At 38.7% G+C, this 21,316-nt stretch overlaps 2 protein-coding genes across 10 annotated transcripts in view; one reads left to right on the top strand and one right to left on the bottom strand.

Annotated features, from left to right (window-relative positions):
* Positions 1 to 13,178, top strand: part of TMEM204 (transmembrane protein 204) — a 29,365-nt gene extending 16,187 nt beyond the window's left edge. Inside the window, exon 3 of the mRNA XM_080557118.1 lies at positions 10,956 to 13,178. Within this exon, the coding sequence (XP_080413244.1) occupies positions 10,956 to 11,200 (245 nt within the window). The 3' untranslated portion in view covers positions 11,201 to 13,178. The remainder of the gene's footprint in view (positions 1 to 10,955) is intronic.
* IFT140 (intraflagellar transport 140) overlaps positions 1 to 21,316 on the bottom strand; it is a 77,633-nt gene that overhangs the window by 31,804 nt on the left and 24,513 nt on the right. For all 9 annotated transcript variants that reach the window (XM_080557007.1, XM_080557005.1, XM_080557001.1 and 6 more), the window contains 4 exons: positions 20,797 to 20,924; positions 17,123 to 17,270; positions 15,903 to 16,034; positions 13,449 to 13,642 (listed from right to left, as the gene is read on the bottom strand). In XM_080557007.1, the coding sequence (XP_080413133.1) occupies positions 13,449 to 13,642; positions 15,903 to 16,034; positions 17,123 to 17,270; positions 20,797 to 20,924 (602 nt within the window). The remainder of the gene's footprint in view (positions 1 to 13,448; positions 13,643 to 15,902; positions 16,035 to 17,122; positions 17,271 to 20,796; positions 20,925 to 21,316) is intronic.

Here is a 21,316-nt window from a genome sequence, read left to right as displayed (position 1 = left end):
ATAGGTTAGCAGAACAAGCAGCTGTTTGAAAACATAGCAGAATGGCAGAACAAATTTCAGGAGTTTTCCTGAAATACTATTATTTGCTTTCAGGTAACTGAATTCTACTCAGTCATGATCAGCTGGATTTTGATACAGCTATCTCTTACAATCTAGCAAAGAAAGTTGGAGTCAACTTGCAACAGTGACAGTCATAAATAAAACTCCCCACAGTAATTCTCGTAGACGAGGACTATACAGAAATGAGTGAGTAAAGGAGGAAATGGTTTTATCACAATATCCTATTGAGAGCAGTGGCAAGAATCTTTATTACATAAAGTCACTCAGTATTTATTATACCAAGTCCAATCCTATAAACTATCCACGTACGAAACTGTCATTAATGGAGTGTAACACTCAGACTGTTTACAAGATCATATTTAAAACATACATTGTTATCAATGTAACTAACAGGTTATAATTAAGTAACACTTTTTAAAAGTCAAAATTGAATTTTAAAACCATCGAATATTTACAATGATATAAATCTGAGATCCCCAGTTTACCCTGCTGCAAGACCAGAAGCTAGTCCAGGTTATTTAAATATGGTTCCCACAGCAATAACCACCCGTTAAGGATGAACCTGAATTTCAAATAAGAGAAGACTGGTGTAACAGAGGTTCTGTAACTCTCAAAGCATCCCATCCAGATTCCAGGTGCAGCAAGACCCCCACGCATCAGTTCAGTAAAACCAAAAGCCAGATATGTAGCCTCACCATAGTAAGGCCTCCCTACAGTCTCATGTATACTATGGACTTTTACAATTCTGGATACCTTTTGCACAGCTCTCCTTGATCTTCAGGTGCAATGCTGGCTTTACTCTTCCCTCCCTCCCATCCTCCCCCAAACTCAACATGTCTGTTTTTCACAGAGGAAATGCATTCTGGCCCTGTTTAGATTTGTTGTTTCATTGACAAACAGCACAGTGGACAGCCCTGTGCCTTTATTCTATCAAGGCTGCTAATTTTAGACTTTTTTTTTTCCTGTGCTGAAGTCTGTTTTAAACACAGTCAGAGAGAGACTGAAGGGCGCCAGGATATCCCGACACAGGAGAAGGAAATGCCTGCTATTACCTGTTATGCAAGCTGAACCTTGAAATCCCCAGTGCTGGGAGGGGAGAAGGGAAGAAAGCCAGAGTCAGAATGATTAGCAAAACACTAATGAGAATGGCTGAAGAAGCTGTTGAATCAAGAAGTTCATCTGCTTGTCTGTGTTCAAAAGGTGTGAGGAGATGGATCTGGCAGCTCATGACAGCTGCAAAGAAAGACGTCATGCCGCACGAATCAAAGCTCTCCCATCTGCAGAAATGATGCAATGACTTCGGTGGTTAGCTCTCCCCCCATACTTTACAGTTATGGCATGCTCTCCTTTGCTGTCATCAGATGGTTTTCTGCCCTGCAGTCAGTAACACAGCATCAATTTTACGTCTCATTAGTTTAATGAGAATTTTATGTTAAAACAAACTCCTTACAGACATCCAGAACTACCAGCTCTACGGATAGGTATTTTGGAAAAAAAAAAAAATGTAGTCACAATATCTGCCCTTATCCCAGTATAAAGTTGACTTCTTTGAAAGCTCTCTAATTTGCCAGGACAGTGGTGTGTGAACTGTGACTGCCCTCAGTAAGTAAGGGTCTGTCCTCACAGGACAGACAGTTCAGAGTACAGCTTGCACTGACAGAAGAGGCTTTTTCCTCTTTCAGAAAGAAAGATGTGCTTTGGAATGTCAGGCCACTCAAATTGGCCAAAAAATCAGCCGCATCAAACAAATCCCTCAGATTTACCCCGCACAACAGCATTTTATACATAATGGTTAATATGTTATTTGTCTGATACCAGACAAAATGTGAAAATTGTGAGCAAGTCCAACATTTCTGTATCTCTGATGAATAACTGCTGCTACAACTAGGACACCATGATTTTTTTTTAATGAAGTGGAAGAAAGTTGACTGCCTCTTACCCTGTAAGCCACAGGTAACACTTCACTTTTGAGCCTCCATTCCAAGATGGTAATCTCCCATCCATTTTCAAAGTACAGTAAAGCATCAGAAGAGAACAACGGATTATTTAAAAGCACTTTGTTCATGAAACAGCTCAAGTTAAATCACTGTGAAGCTCCACCCTACTTCATTTATATTACAGTGCAGTCTTCTGTCACCACTTCTCAGGATTCTGCATTCTGGCTGATCACATTCAGCATTCAGGCCACTTGGTTCAAAGAGCTGATTTGACTCTCCTTAAACAAGCTACCTCTCATTTAACAGTAAAGCAGCTACAGATTAAGTTTCTGTGAAAGACCCTCTGCTTTCACCAAACTTTAATTCAATGAATTTTGGTCTTGTTAAAAAGCCTACTTTCCCTACACATTGAGTAAAACGGAGACGGGATGGTATTTTAAGGGATAAAGCCATAGTGTACATGAGGTTATATTTTAGTGCAGACAGATCATTTGTGTGAGAAGAACAATATTATAAAATCACAGAATAATCTAGGTTTTCAAAGACCTTCAAGATCATAGAACGTACATACTCGGATCTTATTAAATATTTGAGTATTGTCTGGGCGATTCCTATTTATTACACTTTCAGATGTCATCCTGCCACATACTTAAAACAGGCATCCAGCTCCTGTTCTTTTCTTTTCCAAATGTGTGGGTTTCATTACAGTTTCCTGTAGTCTGAACAAAAGTCCTTTCTGTTTTAGAAAACTAAGCGTACTAAGTATCATCTTCCAAACTCTATCACAAGTTCTAATCAACCATGTTTGATCCCACAAGAGCTTTTGATGACTCCAGGCTCCCCTGCTTTTTCACTTCTACAACGTGCACAAATGTTTGACAGTCATTCAAAAACGACAGACCTCTGACAGAAGATAAAAGCCCCAGGAAGCAAAGAGGAAGGAAAGAAGAGAGCAAACAGCGTTGCTCCTGGGAGAGCAATGGGATTCGCACAGCTCCAAAGCTCCACAACCTCACACCTCCCAGTTAACAGGAAAGCAAACTGTTTGCTTTGGAAAAGCAACGTGGTGAAAATGGAACCAGTGCTGTATGTGGAATTTTGTGTCAATGCTCAGAAATTTCTCTCTAGAGGTTTTTCGATATTTTTTTTTTTTTTCCTCCAGGGAACAGTTAAAAACTCAATGTGCTGAATATAAGATGATGAGCTGATGACTCGTTGTAAAGGGAAACCCATACCAACAGGACAGGGAATAAAAAGCACTTCAGACAACATTAAGTTACTGCAAGTAGTAACCTGCCAGACTAGATCAGACCTAACATATTCTAGCCAAGTCTCCTATCTTGTACAACAGCGAATATTAGACTTCAGAGGGAAATGTTAGAAACAGGTGGGGAGGTCTGGGATACATTAGATCTCATCCTAGTTTCTAGAAGTCCAAGACTGGAATAAATCTGAATAATAATGGTTAATATTCCTTCCAATTACTTTTCAGCATTAAATTACTTTAATACCTAATATCCTGAAGATTACAACATTTTGTGTTCCTACTGAGCTTGCCATTTACAGCCAAATAAATTACAATTTTACCTCTTTTGAATTTCAAGCCTTGCACTGCAACTTCTCCTACTGTGTTTTCCATCTGACAGCGTGTTTCACTCTAGACCCCTAACAAATCACAGGAAACCTGAGTTCATACACACTCTTATGTCTGTGCTATTAAGCCTTAAAACCAACAACACTTTAAACCGTTTACCTTATTTACTTTCTCCTTTCCTCCTGGGTATTACAACTTTAGCTCTGTTGATGTCCAGAAAATCTTAGTGCAGAACAGAAGAGCAAAGCAGCCATTGGAGAATATAGCTGACTATAATTGTGATAGCAACGTGATCCTGATTTCTGTATTACTTCCTTCCACCTTTTTCCTTCACAACACCCTCAAGCCAGAACTGTTTTATGAGGAGATCTATGGAGCTCCAGCCTAACACTTCCTGAAAAGGAAGCAAATAAATGATATTAAACCTAAAAATCATAACAAAAAGAACTTGACTGTTTAACTTGTGGTAAATGCTTTTGTTATTTCTCACTTATTTTACCTCAGCACCAAACTTGCATGTTCTTTATGTGGATTGCAAACCTCAAAGTGATCTTGCTTTCATATATCTGCAAAATGGAAGATCTTTAGATATGGAAGACTATCCTGCTTACTTTGACTGATGGTTCACATGAACAGCTGAACCAGCAAACTAGGAAGGGCAGTACCTCACAAGAACTGTGTTGAACTCTTCAACTGCAGCAGGAAAATGGCCCGCCTGTGTTCTTCATGTCTAAATACAGATTTGAGTAGCAGACAATCTGTTGTGACATCTCAACATCAAGGGCGCGTTCTAACTCGAAATATGGTAATAATGTATTACCGATAAATATGCAAGTATAAGGAATGCATTTCATGACTGTTAGAAATAATGCAGTAATGCAGAAAAAAAGCATATGAAGTAAGTTCAACTCAAGTATTTATTTTACTGTTTATGAAGATGTCCACTAAGAAGTTTCAACTTGAGTCATTTAGCTAGAGCCGAAGTTAAACTCCTGTTTATCCTTTGGTGCCTCAGAAGATGGAGAGGACAGAGCTCTTGAAAAATGCATGAAAACAGCTCATCCTTAACGACAAATTACCATCGCTAACATTTCTAGGAGGATCACTTGTCAATGACTGCTTCTCTCTGCAGTTTTCTTTTCTCCATTTTTTTCTCCGAGTGACAAGAGCTCTTACTTGTGTCTGACACACGATCTACTTAGACCAAAAGCAGAACTTCCATTGACTCAAACTGCCAGTGCTTCACAGGTGCCAAACAGCCTTTGCAGCTAACTTTTGGTCTGCAAGCCTGCACATTTATCCTTATTTAAACAGATGGCCGACAGAAATTATGTCTACTTCATAGGGAATGCTTTGCTACGTTCAGCTCAAGGACTGGCATTATTTTTATGGAAATCTCCAAAATGTAACTAAGAAAAGAAAGTTCACTGTCAGTAGACCTACACTTGTTAAACAGTGGTCTGCACCTCCTTTAGAAGATTTCCACTAACAAAGTAGAAATCATTCTCTTACAACAAAGTCTCTCAACCTTACGAGGTTACAAAGACGAACTGACAAATTCAAAAGAACACCATAATTGCCCCTGAGAAGCTTTGTTACTCATAACTTGTTTAATTCTAAGAGATGTTACATTTAACCAAAATCCTTGGGAGCTTTTATTGTACTCAACAATATCCAAATAAGAATTCAAAGTCAACTCAAGTCCTTGGGACATTGTAAACCAAAACGAGCATACGTCTACAGCTTTCAGGCTGGTACTACGAAGAGCACAGAAGTATCACAGAAGCACTGCAGCTGCCTCACACTCTAACAACTCTTTTGTACCAAGCTGAGTCAGGAAAAGGTATTAACTGATTAATTATTTACATTGATTCCTACAGCAATTGAACTTTGGGAATCTACCTCACGTTGATAAATAAAACTGAACTTCTACAAGCAGCTTATCTAAGCTTGCAATTCTCAGCAGCTAAACCATTCCCTGTAAAAGTTCACTGGGTATGTAGAGAAGGGAGTTAAGCATTCCCCTCCCTGTTCACTGTTTTTACAGCACAAGGGTCGTTTGTAAAATGTGAACAACAGGCTGGCTGCTCTGCTTTCCTTCTCCCTCCTCCTGGCAGAGAAAGTCATCCTATGGGACAAGCTGTAAAGAAAAGGATTATAAACCCTTCTTGCACTGACCTACTAAGCTGGCTTTTTCATCCAGATAAATTAGCCTGCTGTGTGCTCTCTGGCATAGCAGGGAGCTAGGGGATGAGATTGTACTTCCTGAGGCAAATTAACACTGTTCCTGATACAGACTTTCTACCAATCCCCCCCAAAACCAACGGAGATTTCTAAGACTGCAGTATCAGTGTTGTAATAAGACCTATGCAAATCAAGGTGTGTCTGGAAAAAAATATCACAAGTAGAAAGCAACTAAGAAAGTTCTTGTAAAATACTAAAAATCTGTAGTTGGCTTACAGCCAGCTACAGTCGAACAGGAAATTCAGTACACAGACCTAAAATGTAAGTTCAAAAAGCAACATTCTCCTAAACCCACCCCCTCCAACACGGTCAAATACTGTCCCAACCAAAAGTCTTCCTAGTGAATTTGTTATCTGTTTCCTTCCCCAGCGGAAAAGCCCCCCCGTTCAGGCTTGTTTTGCTACCGATGGGAAACAACCAGAGATAAACAGCAGCTCTGTGGGAAAATAAAGTACTTTAAGTAATCTCATCAGGATTTTTCGTAGAGATCTGGCCTCTGTGCAGACTTTAGACAATACACAGTAAGTGACCTGAAACGGATTGACATACGTTTCTTTCCAATTAAATTAATACAGGGAAATTCAGCCACGCATGCATCTAGAAGTCCTGTCACGGCTACCCAACAGAAATTAAATTGATCTAGAAGAAAATTAATATTCTCATAACTGAACTGAGTATTAAAGAAATGTTTCCTATCTACAACTCTTAAAATAAATACCAAGAAGTGACACTGTTCCAACAGGTATTTTAACTGCTTTCCAATAGGAAGAGTCCTTTGCAATCCATGACTCACTTTTTCCTCCCCTCCCTTTTTTAATACTGAGATACTTTATAGAACAAAATATTATAATGGATTAAAAAGTGTCTTTAATCATATCACACAGTAGATGCTGCAATTGTAGAGGGGAATAAAAGTATATCATGAATTAAGAGAAAAAGGATTTATGGCGAGTAGAGCAATTTTCTGGTTATTTTTAGTAGAAGTTACCTACGGGAAATAGTCTGGGAAGGCTATAACTCTTTTCCTCCAGGTATTTTACTGGAACATCGAAATTTAATTCAGACACTGTTGTTCAATATTACAAATATTTATCTGAAGTGAAAATCAGTGCAATCACTTTAGTCACTGCAATCAGGGAGACAGAGAAGCTATTCTTAGTGCATGGTTAAAAGTCTGCCAATAAAAATAAGCCTTTCTCAATACAGTGCCAAATTCTGCATTGGCACATTTACATTAACAACTGTGTTATACCCAAATCACACAACCACCAATAGGAGCTGAATTCCAGCACCATTTTACCTACACCAAATTTTCACAAGTGATACACTGAGTGAACATTCAGAAATATTCAAGGCAACAAATTAAAATGTTGTCAAAGCTACGCTAATAACTGGCACAGTGAAGGCAGTACACAAAGCAGAAGATAACAACCCCATGAAAATACTTTGTTGTAGTTGCGTTAGTAAAAATAAAATGTTAGTCAAACTTCAGTTTCATTCTCTTTCAATACAGAAACTGGTTACTATTGCTTCAATGCCCTAGGATTTGTGATCATGTGGTATTCATGTAATTATTTGTAAGGTTTTATCCATCAATCAGAGCACTCCTTGGATATAGCTATATAAGAGACCCAACAAAATAAAAATCTACTTTCCCTGATTAATTGTGGAAACACTCTGGAGCAATGTGCTTCCAACTCTCCCACCTCAGTCATGCTTTCTCTCTCTTAAATGTCAGTTCCTGTCTAGCCTGCGGCAAAGTTAGAATACAGATCCTATGTTTTTCACTCAAGAGCCCCAGTGACTGACTCACTCCTGATATCTGCCAAGTCAGGGAGCTCTGAAACTGATTATCTCCCAATTCCCTCCTGCTCAGGCACTGGCACAAAACTGCAAGAGAAGAGGAAGCCTGTTGCACCATTGGCTGACCAGCTGATCTAGGGTTGAGGAAAAAGGCCTGTGAAGGGAAATAGTCTTGCTAGCATAAATAGTTTTTTGGGGGGGCCTGTAAGTAAACCTTAGTCCTTTTTTCTGGTGCATAATTTCTCCATCAGATGGAAGGATGTTCATGAGGTTGGCCCATCTAGCACAGAGATGTGCTGTCATTTAGGACAGCAATTGCTGTAAGTGATACATAAGGAAGAAATAAAAAGGTGTTTAGGGAAAAAAAAAAGTTTAGATCTTGAAAGCATACCTGTAGCATTTATTTACCTCTGTAGTACCATAAAGGAGTGTGCATAGACTGCTGCTTGCCTCAACTAAGTGAGCAAAGAATGGGGAAAACTCGTGCCCAAGGGAGTACAGCTCACACACACCAGGAACCCTAACATTTTTTCCCAGCAGGCTTGCACAAGAAGATGTGACTTCCAGAAAGGAAACTGGAAGTGCTGATCACCCATTATTTCCCTAATTTAGATGTACCAGTAAATACCTGTAAACCTGAAGTGGGGAAGGCAGCAGTTGCAAATCAGTAACTGGGCATTAAGCTGAAAGACAGTGTGTGTCAGGGTTACTCTATGTAACTGGTGATCTCGAACCTAGCTCCTGCTGCCAAGAAAGCATGCGACAAATACTGCATGATAGCATACAGTGGACTGTTATTAACAAGTATAACTGGTCCTTAGAGGTATTTGTAAGTGGCCACTGATGCACACAGTGTGGCTTCAAAGCTCCTTCCTCCTTAAGTAGTAGTATTAAATTGAACTCTATCTTTAAAAATGAATGTGAATTAAGCTATTTCAAGTCTAGCCAGTGCATCTGACAAGCTATATGATTTGCATTACCTTGTTTTGTTTTTAAATACTTAACTTTTGGGGGAATCCCCTGTGAAACGTGAACTGAAATGAAAACTCAAGAGGAAAACTGATGGCAAACATCTGCCATGCGCCAGGCAGATTCTTCAGTAAGATGAGTCTTTTGTTTTGTACCTCAATACCCTCCTTCCTCTAAGAATTTTAAACCAGCAGGAAAAGAAACAGGTCTACAACTTAGGAAGTACAACCAACCTCCCTTTCTCTCAGCTTCCTGTCTTTATATGAGACAAATGGTACCTATCACCCTTTGAAAAGTGGATTACAACCTGTAGAAGAGCAACTGGTGTTGGTGTTCCACAAATAAAGAATCTGATCTTCACCTGTCTCCTCAGCTACGTGCCTAAGGAGAAATTGAACTCAAGAGGAAGAACGCAGTGTTGAATATATTGCACTGGACACGAGTCACACAGTTTTGTTTCGCAGCTGTCACTACCTTCTTATACACCATTACTGTTAACAATAAAGAAAAAGTCGTACAAGACCCAGATAACACCAAACATCAAAGTCATTAGTAATTCAAAAGCAGTTCAAGGAAACTTCACAGAAAAGGAAGAGCACAACTAACTGTAGCTTCGGATACAAAAGTAGCATTCTGTGAATGCCCTAACATATAAGCTTCAGCGAGGATTTTCACTGCATGAAGGAAAGAACACTTCCACTTTCACATGATGAGATAACAAAGTCCATGAATATTCAGAAAAACTGACACCTTCAAAGATAGATGATACACCTTCTACAGTCCAAGGATGTCGATAATGTGTCTGGCTTCAAGAAACCGAGATTTAAAAAAAAAAAAAGCATGCATAATCTGATACACAGCATGCTGTCCAGCTGTTATTACTGAAAAAAAAAAAGATTTAAGCTTGTCAAGCACTTCACAATTTTTTCTACCCCAACCATAACTCAGTATTTTATCAAACAGGAACCAAGAAGCAACTTTCCAACTTGTACACTTACAAATACTAGAGGACCCATGTATTAATTAATTATTAATTAAGCCCCCATCTCCAACACAGCTAAAGTTAAAATGGCTTCCTCTTTTCCAGTTCTCATACATTTTCAGAGGGAATCCAAAAAGCCCACAGACTCTCCTTGGAGCGCTAACAATTATTGGACAAGTCAGTGATTTCTGTAACTGTGTTCCACGTGGCTACAATTGTCCCATATGAAACTTGTTCAGTTTAGTTAAAAATGAACGATTAAATAACTGCTAGAATTCATGATGCCTCAGAGAACCTTACTGAAAAAAAAAATAAAAATCAAGGAATTATCTCAATTGCTGTCCTTAAAACTAACTTAACAACTTAAAACTCATCCATAGTATGTTAGTCTTCCTTCACAGCAAATGCTATTATAGATTGGAAAAATAGCAGTAAAGACCTGTTTCTAATGTAAGAATCTACTTTCTCATATATCCTTCAGGAGAAATGCCTTACTTTGAGTCTTCTCTGGTATATGCCATCTGTGGGACCACGCTACTTTAGGAGAAGGTGTAGCAAGCAACTGAGTTAGAAACTACCATCTAGGTAGACATGAGAACACCAACAATGCCAGACGTTTCCCAAATTAATACTCATGTTATATCCATTTATAATGGATATTCAGATTTCACAATGACTCTCAGAATAGTAAGTGTCATGCCTATTTGAGTGATGACTGATTTTTTTTCCTCCTGTTTGTATTTCACTTCCAACTTGCATCTTTCATCTTCGCTGTTTTATTAGTCTTTTTCTAAAGAACTTGAAAGCCTGGTTTATCCCCTCATAACACTTCTCCAGCATAGAGAAATTAGGACCGTTAGGTCCCATTTATTTCACCTTCTTTCCTCCCCTCCATTCTGTGAACACACATTCAGCTATTCATTTTTGCATTTAACTGTATTGGCTTGCCTTAAATAAACATTTCAAAATTTGAGAATAAATGCACTGTATTCTAAACAAACAAAAAAATCGTTATCATTAGTATACCTGTTTTCTGTGAAGGCAACACGAATAAGAAAGAGGATATTTGTGTAGGACAAGAGAATTGGGGGGGAGGGGATGTAACTTGAACTCCAGCAAAGCAGGAATAAGGTGGGAGTAAGACATTTAAACCAGAGTCAACAGGTGTAAACTAATCATTAAGACTGCTTTTTAGGTATCCAGTCTTCGCATATACCATCATGTTTACATGTGCTGAAGAACACATACAGCACATTGTAATAAGAAGGGAAAGGCTTCACAGATTCATGAACATTGGGGTTGTGTTGCTTTGCCACTACGGGGGTTCAGGAGTAACCCGTTAAAAAAATTCTCACACTTCTTGCAGGTTTTGTTCTGGTTATTGGATTGGTGACTTTCTACCGCATTGGACCGTACACCAACCTCTCGTGGTCTTGTTACCTGAACATCGGAGCCTGTCTTTTGGCCACACTGGCAGCTGCCATCCTCATATGGAACATCCTTCACAGGCGTGAGGACTGCATGGCACCACGGGTCATTGTCATTAGCCGTACCCTGACGGCTCGGTTTCGCCGTGGCCTGGAAAATGACTATGTCGAGTCACCATGCTGAAAGCATGGACTTGAAACAGGGAAGATCTCCAAGGAGATCTGTATTGGTGTTTTCTATAAATATATGCTATAATTTAAAAGTAAGGGTTGAAGGACATCACAAAGCTCACTCTTGTGGGCAGAGGCCCTCAATTATTATTTGGATGGGCTCCATCTATATACATATGTATAAAACATATAATTTTATATATATTATATTGCCCTCTTCATCTGCTGTACAGCACAGAATATTGGATTGTCAGAATCCTGACAGCATCACAGCTACGTGTCAGCAGGGTTCAGCTGTAGCAGACAGTGTATGCAATAAGACAACAGAAAAGAGGCAACCTAACATTTTCTGTCTGGATAAAGTTATCTTGCTCCCTTAACGGTATAAAAACTATGGGAGACCCGTAACAATCAGTCACTTCGGAGTTAACAGGCAACCTGAGAAAGCAGAAAACTCACTGTAGAATAAGTGACGATTTTTAACAGCTGTCTAAATTTCTTGGCTCTTTATAGTCTTCTATCCCATTCACCCACCCTTCCTCAAGGAACTTCTCACCAACTGCAACACCTGCTTTCAAGATACAGCACAAAGCAAAACCCACAACTTTAACCATTCTAATTGTAAAGTAAGGGACTGCAGAATTAACCTCCGTTTTATTAGATACTGCTTTTGTATCCTAAGAGAGAGGTTTGCGTTTATCCTATAGGAGTCGGACTCGATGATCCTCATAGGTCCCTTCCAACTCTAGATATTCTATGACATTTTTTCTGTATCTAGATAGAAATGCCTTTAAAAATTAAATGGATATGCAGCTAAAACAGGCCACACATGGTGCTGAAAATCTACTTTGGTGTTATACTGTGGGCAAATATCTACAAAAGGTGGCTACCTGGACTCCCTAATAATCATAGATACTAATAATCTACTTTACTGGAAATTATTACTAAGAACTGGTATTTCAGCCCAAATAAATTTCTTCCCAGCTTGCTTTAACATTTGACACGCCATTTCTAGACTAGAGTGCTATGTTAGGAAACCAGCTCTGCCTAACAATGCTCGGAGAATCACAGAATATTGGGAGACTACCTGCCACTCAAGCACCCAAACTGGAAAATAAGACAAATACAGGACAGGTAAAAGACCTGCCTAGTCACTTCATATAATAGCAAAATGAAAATAATTAGCACTTTCAGAATTAGACATGATGTTTATTAGCCTGACCTTGACAAACCCAAAGGCTCACAAGGCTTGCACATGCAACTTTCAGGAAGAGAAGCCAACAGCTCAAAAACCATTCTGCAAAAATCCTTAAGATACAGGAACTACATACAATGGCTGATGTTTAAAAGCTGTCTACAGATGCTCCTCTGAGTACAATTACCGACAGATTTGAAGGACTGAGCTGTGACAGTCACAGATTGTTTAGGATTTTTGTGTTGCTCCCAGCTGAGTACACTGCTTCTCTTCTTTACTATTATTTCCATCATACTCTGCCACACTTAAAATGTGATAATCAAGCTGGCTCTTGAGTTCTGTTCTCAAACTCAGTTCTGATGCAATAAGAAACTCAACTCCAATTGCTACTCTGCATCATGTTCAAAGTCAGCAACACTCTGCAGAGACTGATGCTCCGGAACAATCGTATTGTTCTAGACTATCAGTATAGAATACATCAATGCTGACAAAGAGTTTCTTCTAACAGTAGGTTTGTAAAAACCAACTAAAACTTGTATTCATTTGCCTGCATTACTTTCTGGAAAAGCTCTATCTTTTCTAGAAACTACATGCTATGATTAATTGCAGGGTTTTTTAAAATTAAACTATTGGAATATTTAAAAGACATTATATTATTTCTTCTAATATTGCAATATCCGTATTATAATAATGTACATTTAAATTTAAAAATCATCTATGTGGTCAATAAATGTGTAATACTTGGTATTACTGTGATTATTTTAGATGTATAAATAAAGTTGTGAATGTTCATTCTCTTCTAGTGATAATGTGGGATTTTTTCTAGACACATTATAAAGTTATTCATTCTCCCCATTTCGTAAAAAAGGATTGATATAGTTTACAATGTGTTGTAGACAAAGAATGAGTATACAGTAAATGTATCTAAGATAAAGATATTTCACCTTTCTGAAAATGAAAGAGAAAATGAAATCAAAAAGTTTAAATTAGGAGGATCAGAACTTCATACAAACGTAATGAAAATAAGCTCTACTCATAAAGAAATGCACACAAATGCATATGGTACCTTTTTATCAGCTTGATGGATTTGAAGGCCTCATCCATGTCTCCAGCAGTCAGATAGAAGCTGAAGTTCAGCATGGCATCCTGAGTAGTCTTATCACAGTCTCCTAATCCAATAAAATCTCTCATGGGTCTTCTGGCAGCCATCTGCAAGACCTTTATTGAGCCTGACTCTTGTCCTTTCTCAGTTTCTCCTGGCTAAAACAAGCACATTATCATTTAGGTATCAAGTACAAGGAATTTTACTCCTTTATATATCTGAATAATATTAATTACATGATTTCCACTACAGTCTAAGTTTTCTGTTCCTACAGAACCATGGTCAGACACAATTACAACCACTATGTTCCAGAACTTCCTAAAAAATGTCCCAGAACATGGAATGTCACAGAATAAATCAGTATATCATGAATCATAATGAACAATCACAATACTTCAGTGGTAAATAGTTTAGAGATTTGTAAAATACCACAGAAGAGACAGCCATGATTATAACAACTAATACTGTAATAGAAACTATTATTTTAAGTTGCCAGATTTCTGAAGTTTTCAGACAAACTTCTCTGGGGTTAGTTTTTTCTCAGTAATGAGTGTGCTGTTCTGAAAGTTAACAATACAGACCCAGTTCTTTTATTCTTGCCGTGATGTAAAGCTTATGAATACTAAACCTCAGATTCAAAGCATTGTCCAGACAACAGGCAGGTCAGGAGCCTCTAAAGCTTCAATAATACTTTCAAGTCATTGAAAGCCAGCCCAAAGCAACTTGATTTTTATTCTTTGTCTGAATAATGGTTAAGTCAATCATCAATATCGAATAATCTATCTAGAATGTAACAAAGAAGCTTTCACAAACCAAAGAGTGGAAGATTATAATCTGAGTCACGAAGGACACCAAATTTCACATATACCCTATACCAACCTTATAGTTAGACAGATGAGAAAACTAAGTATAAGAGTTACAGACGCTAATCCAAAAATACTATTTTTTGAAAGTAATAGATACAGTAAAAGACAAACCAAAAGCGCATATGGGTTTGACTACAGTTTGGGGAATTTCTGGAACCAGGACAGGGAAGCCATAATAATAAATGGAAACCCTGGAATGAAACTCAGTCAAGATAGACTTGTTGTATCAACTGGATTTGTTATATTTATAGCAAACTATTCATATACTAAAACACGTTTCCAAAATGAATTACTATATGACAATTAATTTAGACACTAAGATACAGTAATCCTACTGAAGGAAGGAAATAGAAATGAGAAATGAGAAAAGCAAAGAATGAAGAGGAGCAGAATAATGCAGTTACAGATACTTACAGGTTTATATACAAATCCCCTCCGAAAAAATAACTAATGGCAGCAATAATCCATAGAGAGGAAAAAAAAGAGATGTAGTATCAAAGTAAAATAGCATGAGACATGATGGGGAAAGCATTAAAAGATTAGAAAATGCAGCAGATCTTTGACCATTTAAATTGATGGAAAAGGGAAAGTAAAAGATGGCAGCTCTAAAAGCTATATCTGCACAGAAAAAAGTACAACAGCCTGTTCTTTGGAAGGGGGCTAAACTGTAAAGTGCTGCTCTGAATTTAAATATATTTAATTTTTTAAAAAATCTAGGTAAATTCTCCTTGTTTAACACTTCTCCGAAATGATAAAAAATTAGATTTACATGATTATATTGTTCTGTTATTCAGAGGATTAGAAGTCTCATTAAGTTCCTAAAGATTTCACAAAAATAAATGCCTTAGTAGAATAAACAGAGTATTAAATCCCCCTACAAGTAGGCTGCAGTACAAATCATCATCTTAACAGGCACTAAGAAACTCATGTCAGACCTTAAGCAGAAAACCAATCTGCAGGTAGTAGGCTTTATTTTCTCTAGTACAGATAGCATTATTTAAGATACGAACAATTTTGGATTCATAGTCAAGTTTCTAAGAAGTTACAGCATGCATTCCTAGTATTTGTAGCAAGTAGGCATTCAGTGAGAGGGCAAGATGAGTCCCCACTCTGGTATTCTGTGGGGATTAAGTTCAATTTCAACAGGAAGCAGGCTGCTTCTGCTGAAGCTAGTAGGAAGTGTCCCCTCTTACGGCATACTTAAGTCTGACACACACCTCAACTACAAGAGGAATGGTGACTACATAAAGATTTTTCTTTTTTTTTTTTCCCCTCTCCAAAAACACATCTTTAGTTGCAATCCCTGGTAACTATTCCTGTGCCTGCACATCACATCCAGTCTGCAATACCCAGGAAGAACCAATCCAGTGTAACTTTCACTGTGCTGTCAAATACATCCACACTAGAATTAACTTCATGTCACTGCTACATTTTATGCAGCAACTGCCATTGGATTTATTTAACCCAGACTCAGTTTGGTTACATTTGAACCCCTAAGCAATGACATGTCTGCACTTACGGGAGGGGAAGGAATTGTGAAAGATTTCCTCACCTTTTTTGCAAAGTAATAATATGGCACCTCAATACCCAGAAGAACCTGGTACAATGAAGGCAACGGGAAGCTGTCCTGAAGCAAAAGGCCATGTTCTTCACTACTGAAGAACGACATAATCCAAACATCCATCTGGAAAAGGAAGTAAAGAATTGTTTTTCCGGTGCAATACCTTTCTTTCATTTTGATTTTGTTTTCCATATTCATTTGGTAGAACCTTCTCTTGCAAGTAATGTCGCACACTCACACACATGCACCTGCTGGAAAGGGTGCACCCTTCCTCCCTGTTCCTATTGCAATGGGCACTCCACCTCTGCACAGTGGGAACTAACTTTAACAGCCATAAAGAGAGAAGCCCCTGGGCACAGACTGCTATTCTACAAGCCTCTCAGAGATCTGTCTCAGGTTCAGATAAATACTCCCAGCTGTTTTCAACACTTTTCAATACAACATTATAACTTCAGCAGCTCATCGACTGCTTTGAGTTCTCAGGGAATATACTAGTCACTTAAACATTTCTCTAAAGGCTGACTCATTCAAGTCAAAATACAAAGATTTATTTCCAACTCGAGTTAATCAGGCTTCTCATTTCTTAAACAGTTACCCCACAGTTAAAAGTTTTGTGGAATAAGGGCCAAAAAATTAGTTGCACTCCTTCCACATCCTTTTATTTTTCAGCTTCATGTGGAAACCAAACATTTTTGCTTTACATCAGGAATACTGTGTTGAAGTGTTGCTCTTTGCTGGAAGACCCTTGCAAGATATTCCGAGCCACCCTTACTCCTTTCTTCCCAATATTGCTTTCTACATTGATTTTCCCATGACTTTTCTAAGGTCAGTTCATCCAACAGAAGAAAGCTTTCTATCTCTAATTGGAAGAGATAGACCTAAAATCACGTACAAATCAGCACACTAATTCAACATAGACTTTTAAAATCAAACTAGTATTTATGAAGAGACGGGGTTTTTTTGTTTGTTTGCCTTTTTCCTCCTACAGATGAAATGGTAAGGGCCGCTACAAGCACATTAGCAGGTTAAGCAGGGAAGAACTGTTGGACTGAAGAAAGTTCTTTGAATAGATCACTTCTGATCAATAGAAGCTTCTCATTTTTGTACTAGGTAACATATACGACTGCTTCTACAGGTTAACAAATTACCAATGATTTACTACTCAGGAAGAATAAAATGTACAGTAAGAAAAATAATCAAAAAGATCATACCGTGCTCTCAGCCTGGTTTTTGTTCTGATTTGGAGATTGTAGGCCTGGTTCAAGAATTGCTTCACATACAAAAAGTCTTGGTTCACAGTTGTCCCAGAAATGGCAAACAGGGATGTGACTGTGCAAGTCTGGATACTCCACAACAGACCTATCAAAACCAACAAGAAACATAGAAATGGAGACAGAATAATTCCAGTCCATTCAGTGTATAAACTTCAGATAAGGACTAACCAAGGGATAACCTTCAAATGATTATCAGTTATCTTGACTGCTAGCTCTGTGTTGCAACATTAACTATATACATCTTCCTAACTTCCTAGGAGTTTGTATACACTAATGCCACGTTCAGTTTATTTGGCATAAGTCTAACAAGACTATAGGACATAAATCTTTTCAGGAAAAAAGCTGATACTGTCACAAATGCAAACAGGCACTCAAAATATGCCTTCACTGAGGTTACATGTCCTACAGCAGCATTTGAACACACTTCAAACTTTACTACTACTACCAGCTACTGTAACATTGAGACTACCTCAGCTCTATTTTCTTGCAGGTTTTTACAATCTTCCCCAAGGTGGTTGTTGATACCCAGCCAGTTGGGTTAAAGACAGCTTGAGTACACTGACACGCATTTGGATAAGCAGTAAAGTTTCTAGTACATATGCCTCATACTCAAATACAGCTAAGTAGTAGTGGTGGTCTAAGAGATTACAACTAGCAAACTGATGAAAATGATGAGGGGAAAAATAGTTTGTATTCTCAGGCAACAGATCTCTCTGAACTGAGAGTTCAAAGAGAGCTAGATACAGTGATCTATGCCTTCAACTGCTGAACTTCCCAGTGCTGAGGGGAACTGAAGTTGCAACTGAACATGACCTGCAGCTGAGGACCTCAGTCTTTAGATATGCCACTGTTCATTCCCTTTTCTCAGTACTGTGCTTGAAACTAATATTGCATTCTTAAAAGAATTCAGAGACATTACAAAATAGCAGAATAAGCACAAGGACAACCCCAGCAACTTTAGGAAAGCCACCCTCTGCAGTTTAAGTAAGAAATATCTTACTGCCTCCTTCAGGCACTTAAATGTTACTTAGTGCAGGCCACGTGAAGAATCTAGACGTACAGAATCTGACTATTTCAGCAATGACTTCGGATTACTCTGAAAAATGTTTATAAATAGGTGTCAAATCTTAAAAAAGACATTTTTTTCTTTGCGGTCAACACCGAAGGGTGGAATTTGGGGTGTGTTTGAAGGGGATGGAGTAGAGATGGAAGGCAAATTAAGAATCAATAGAAAGTATAAATATGTAGTGTCCTTCCCATGACATTTAAATCAAAATAAATTACTCTTGAATTGAAAAACAGTATGATTTGGGAGTGTTTAGATTCTGCCTCAGGAGAACAGAGAAGGGGAAGAAGTTTTCCTGATTATTCTCTGATGAGTTTACTCATTTTGATTTCAAGATACTCTAAAACGAAGTACAGATAAACAGATTCATGCTGACACTTACCCTAGCCTTTAAGCATCAATGAAATAGTAATACTAGTTTGTAGTGACCTCTGTTGGGCTACACAAGATACTACACTTGAAAACAACTTTCTCATTACGCTTATTACATCGTTTGCCTAACTGACTAAGATATAAGACCCAAAATTTGCACTGTCCATAGTTACTAAGGAGCTGGGTTGTGTTTTTTTTCCTGTTTTCCAATGCTGAAAATAACAACTTTATTTTTTTTTCCCCTGTAATACCTACATAGCTGTTGAAAAAATGAAATCACCTTCTCTTCTAAGGTTGTTATTTCTTAAGAAAAATAGAGTAAGGAAAATCTTTGTAAACCCAGATAAATTTGTACTAATATCCCACTGTACTTCCATGAGAAATCCTAGTTCACTGCATTTTGGTGCCTTGCTACTAGGATTTCTAATACATTGTGGTGGTTTCACACAGGTAGGTAGCTCAGCTTCACCACACCACTCTCACTCCTCCTCAAAGGAGGAGGGAAAAGAATAGGATGAAAAAAGTTCATGGGTTGAGATGAAGACGGGGAGATTGCTCAACAATTACTGTCACGGGCAAAACAGACTCAGCGTAAGGGAGATTAATATAATTTATTGCCTACTGATAATAGACTACAGCAGTGAGAGCTAAAAGCAAACTGAAAACACTTCCCCCCCATACACCCTCTTCCACCTCCTCCCCACGAGTGGAACATGGGAAGAGGCAATGGGGGCTGCAGTCAGTCCAGAACATTTCACCATCCGTCGCTCCTTCATGGTCCCTCTCTGCCCCTGCTCCACGCGGGGTCCCTCCCACGGGATGCCATCCTTCCCAAACTGAGCCTGTGGGGGCTGCCCACAGGCAGCAGCTTTTCAAGAACTGCTCCCACATGGCTCCGTACCATGGGGTCCATCCCCCAGGAGCAAACTGCTCCAGCACGGGTCCCCCACGGGCGGCAGCTCCCCCCAGCCCCCTGCTCCTGCGTGGGCTCCTCTCCATGGCTGCAGCTCCGGCCCGGGGCCTGCTCCTGCGGGGGCTCTCCATGGGCCGCAGCCTCCTCCAGGCCACATCCACCTGCTCCACCGGGGGCTCCTCCACGGGCTGCAGCGTGGAGATCTGCTCCGTGTGGGACCCACGGGCTGCAGGGGGACTTCTGCTCCAGCAGCTTGAATGCTTCCTCACAAACGTCAGTGAAGGAAGGGTCTGCAGGGTTGTTTCTCTAATTTCCTAGTCCTTTCTCCCAGCTGCTCTTGAACAGCAGGTTTGTTTTTTTTTTTTTTCCTTTCTTAAATATGCTCTCCCAGAGGCACAATCAGCATCACCCAGTGGCTCAGCTTCAAGCCTCTGAAGCCAGCTGGAACTGGCTCTTCTCTAACATGGGGCAGCTTCTAGATTCTTCTCACAGAGCTCCTCCACAACTCCCCCTGCTACCAAAACCTTGCCACATAAACCTAATACACGTATTCACTGCAGAGCAGCTTGTATGAATGAAATGAAAACTGTGGGTTCTAAAAGGATGTTTCATGGAAGTTTTTATCCATATGAAACATTCTGTCTTGAAATTTAAAAATATACATTTATATATATATATATATATGTATATATATATATATTATTATTTTTACCTCAGGAGGAACTCCAGAATGTCTTTTTTTTTCAGTTCCTATCTCATAAGCTTGTCATGGAAGAGAAGGTTTCCAATATTTAACAAAATTATTCTAAGACAGGACCCTGATTCCAGTCATATACCTCCACACATACTCCCCAGAGACCTCTTGAGCCAGATATGGCTTCCATGTAGTTACCTCACTGCATTATTCTTTGCTGAATACCTCCAGGAACCCTTCCTTCAGCATTTATAACTTCCTTTGCTAAAGAAGTTCCTTAGCTCAGCTGCATAGTTTCTGAAGAACCACCACCACCTCCTGATTATTTTAAGCTTGTTTTCCATACTTTCATTTAACACTCCCTAGTTCACATATTGGAAGAGAAAGGGATGCGGTATTGGTTAGCATACAATACATCCGTTTTAGTTGAATCTTTAGAAAAAAATAATTGGTATAAATTCCTACACAGACAGAGAAATACCAATATCAAGATGTTGCTCATTTTCATATGACAGATTCCTATCTTAAAGCCTCAGGTAATATTTTTCAGAATAAAAGCTTCTTACCTGTCAATACGTTGTCCAGAAGAAAGCTTCTCTCTACCATTCCCCTGTTCATCCTTGAAATTAAAGAGTGTTACTTTGTCCACTTCAACATCATAGAAACAGATCTTGGAATCAATGCTCCCATTTGCCTGTGAGAAGGAGAAAAAAGTTGCTGAAGCACACAGGTAAAAAGCAAAAATCTGAAGTTCAGGTGGTATGCACATCTAATTCGATTCATGCAGTTTTCAACAGTTTTATGTACTTGCAATCACAAAAGAACAGTCTTTGAAAGACGTATCATAACATTTCTTGCTGTTTCTCTATTCTAGCAAGTCTGCCTTTGATTTCTTTGAAATGCTACGAAACAGCTACTAAAAAACTGGGTTGTTCCCCTCACCAAATGTACAAAACCTTAACAGAGCTTAATTTTAGTGTTTAGTTACATGCAAACTTTCAAGACCAACAATATTGTTCATAGAAAATACAGGTTTATTTCTGTGAAGTTAATGTTGTGTCTTTAGTAATCATCTGGAACTGCACC

Source organism: Anser brachyrhynchus, assembly GCF_964034855.1.
Source record: "Anser brachyrhynchus genome assembly, chromosome: 15".
Taxonomy (NCBI): domain Eukaryota; kingdom Metazoa; phylum Chordata; class Aves; order Anseriformes; family Anatidae; genus Anser; species Anser brachyrhynchus.
Note: the sequence above shows the minus strand (reverse complement) of the source record. Positions and strands in the feature narration are given on the sequence as shown.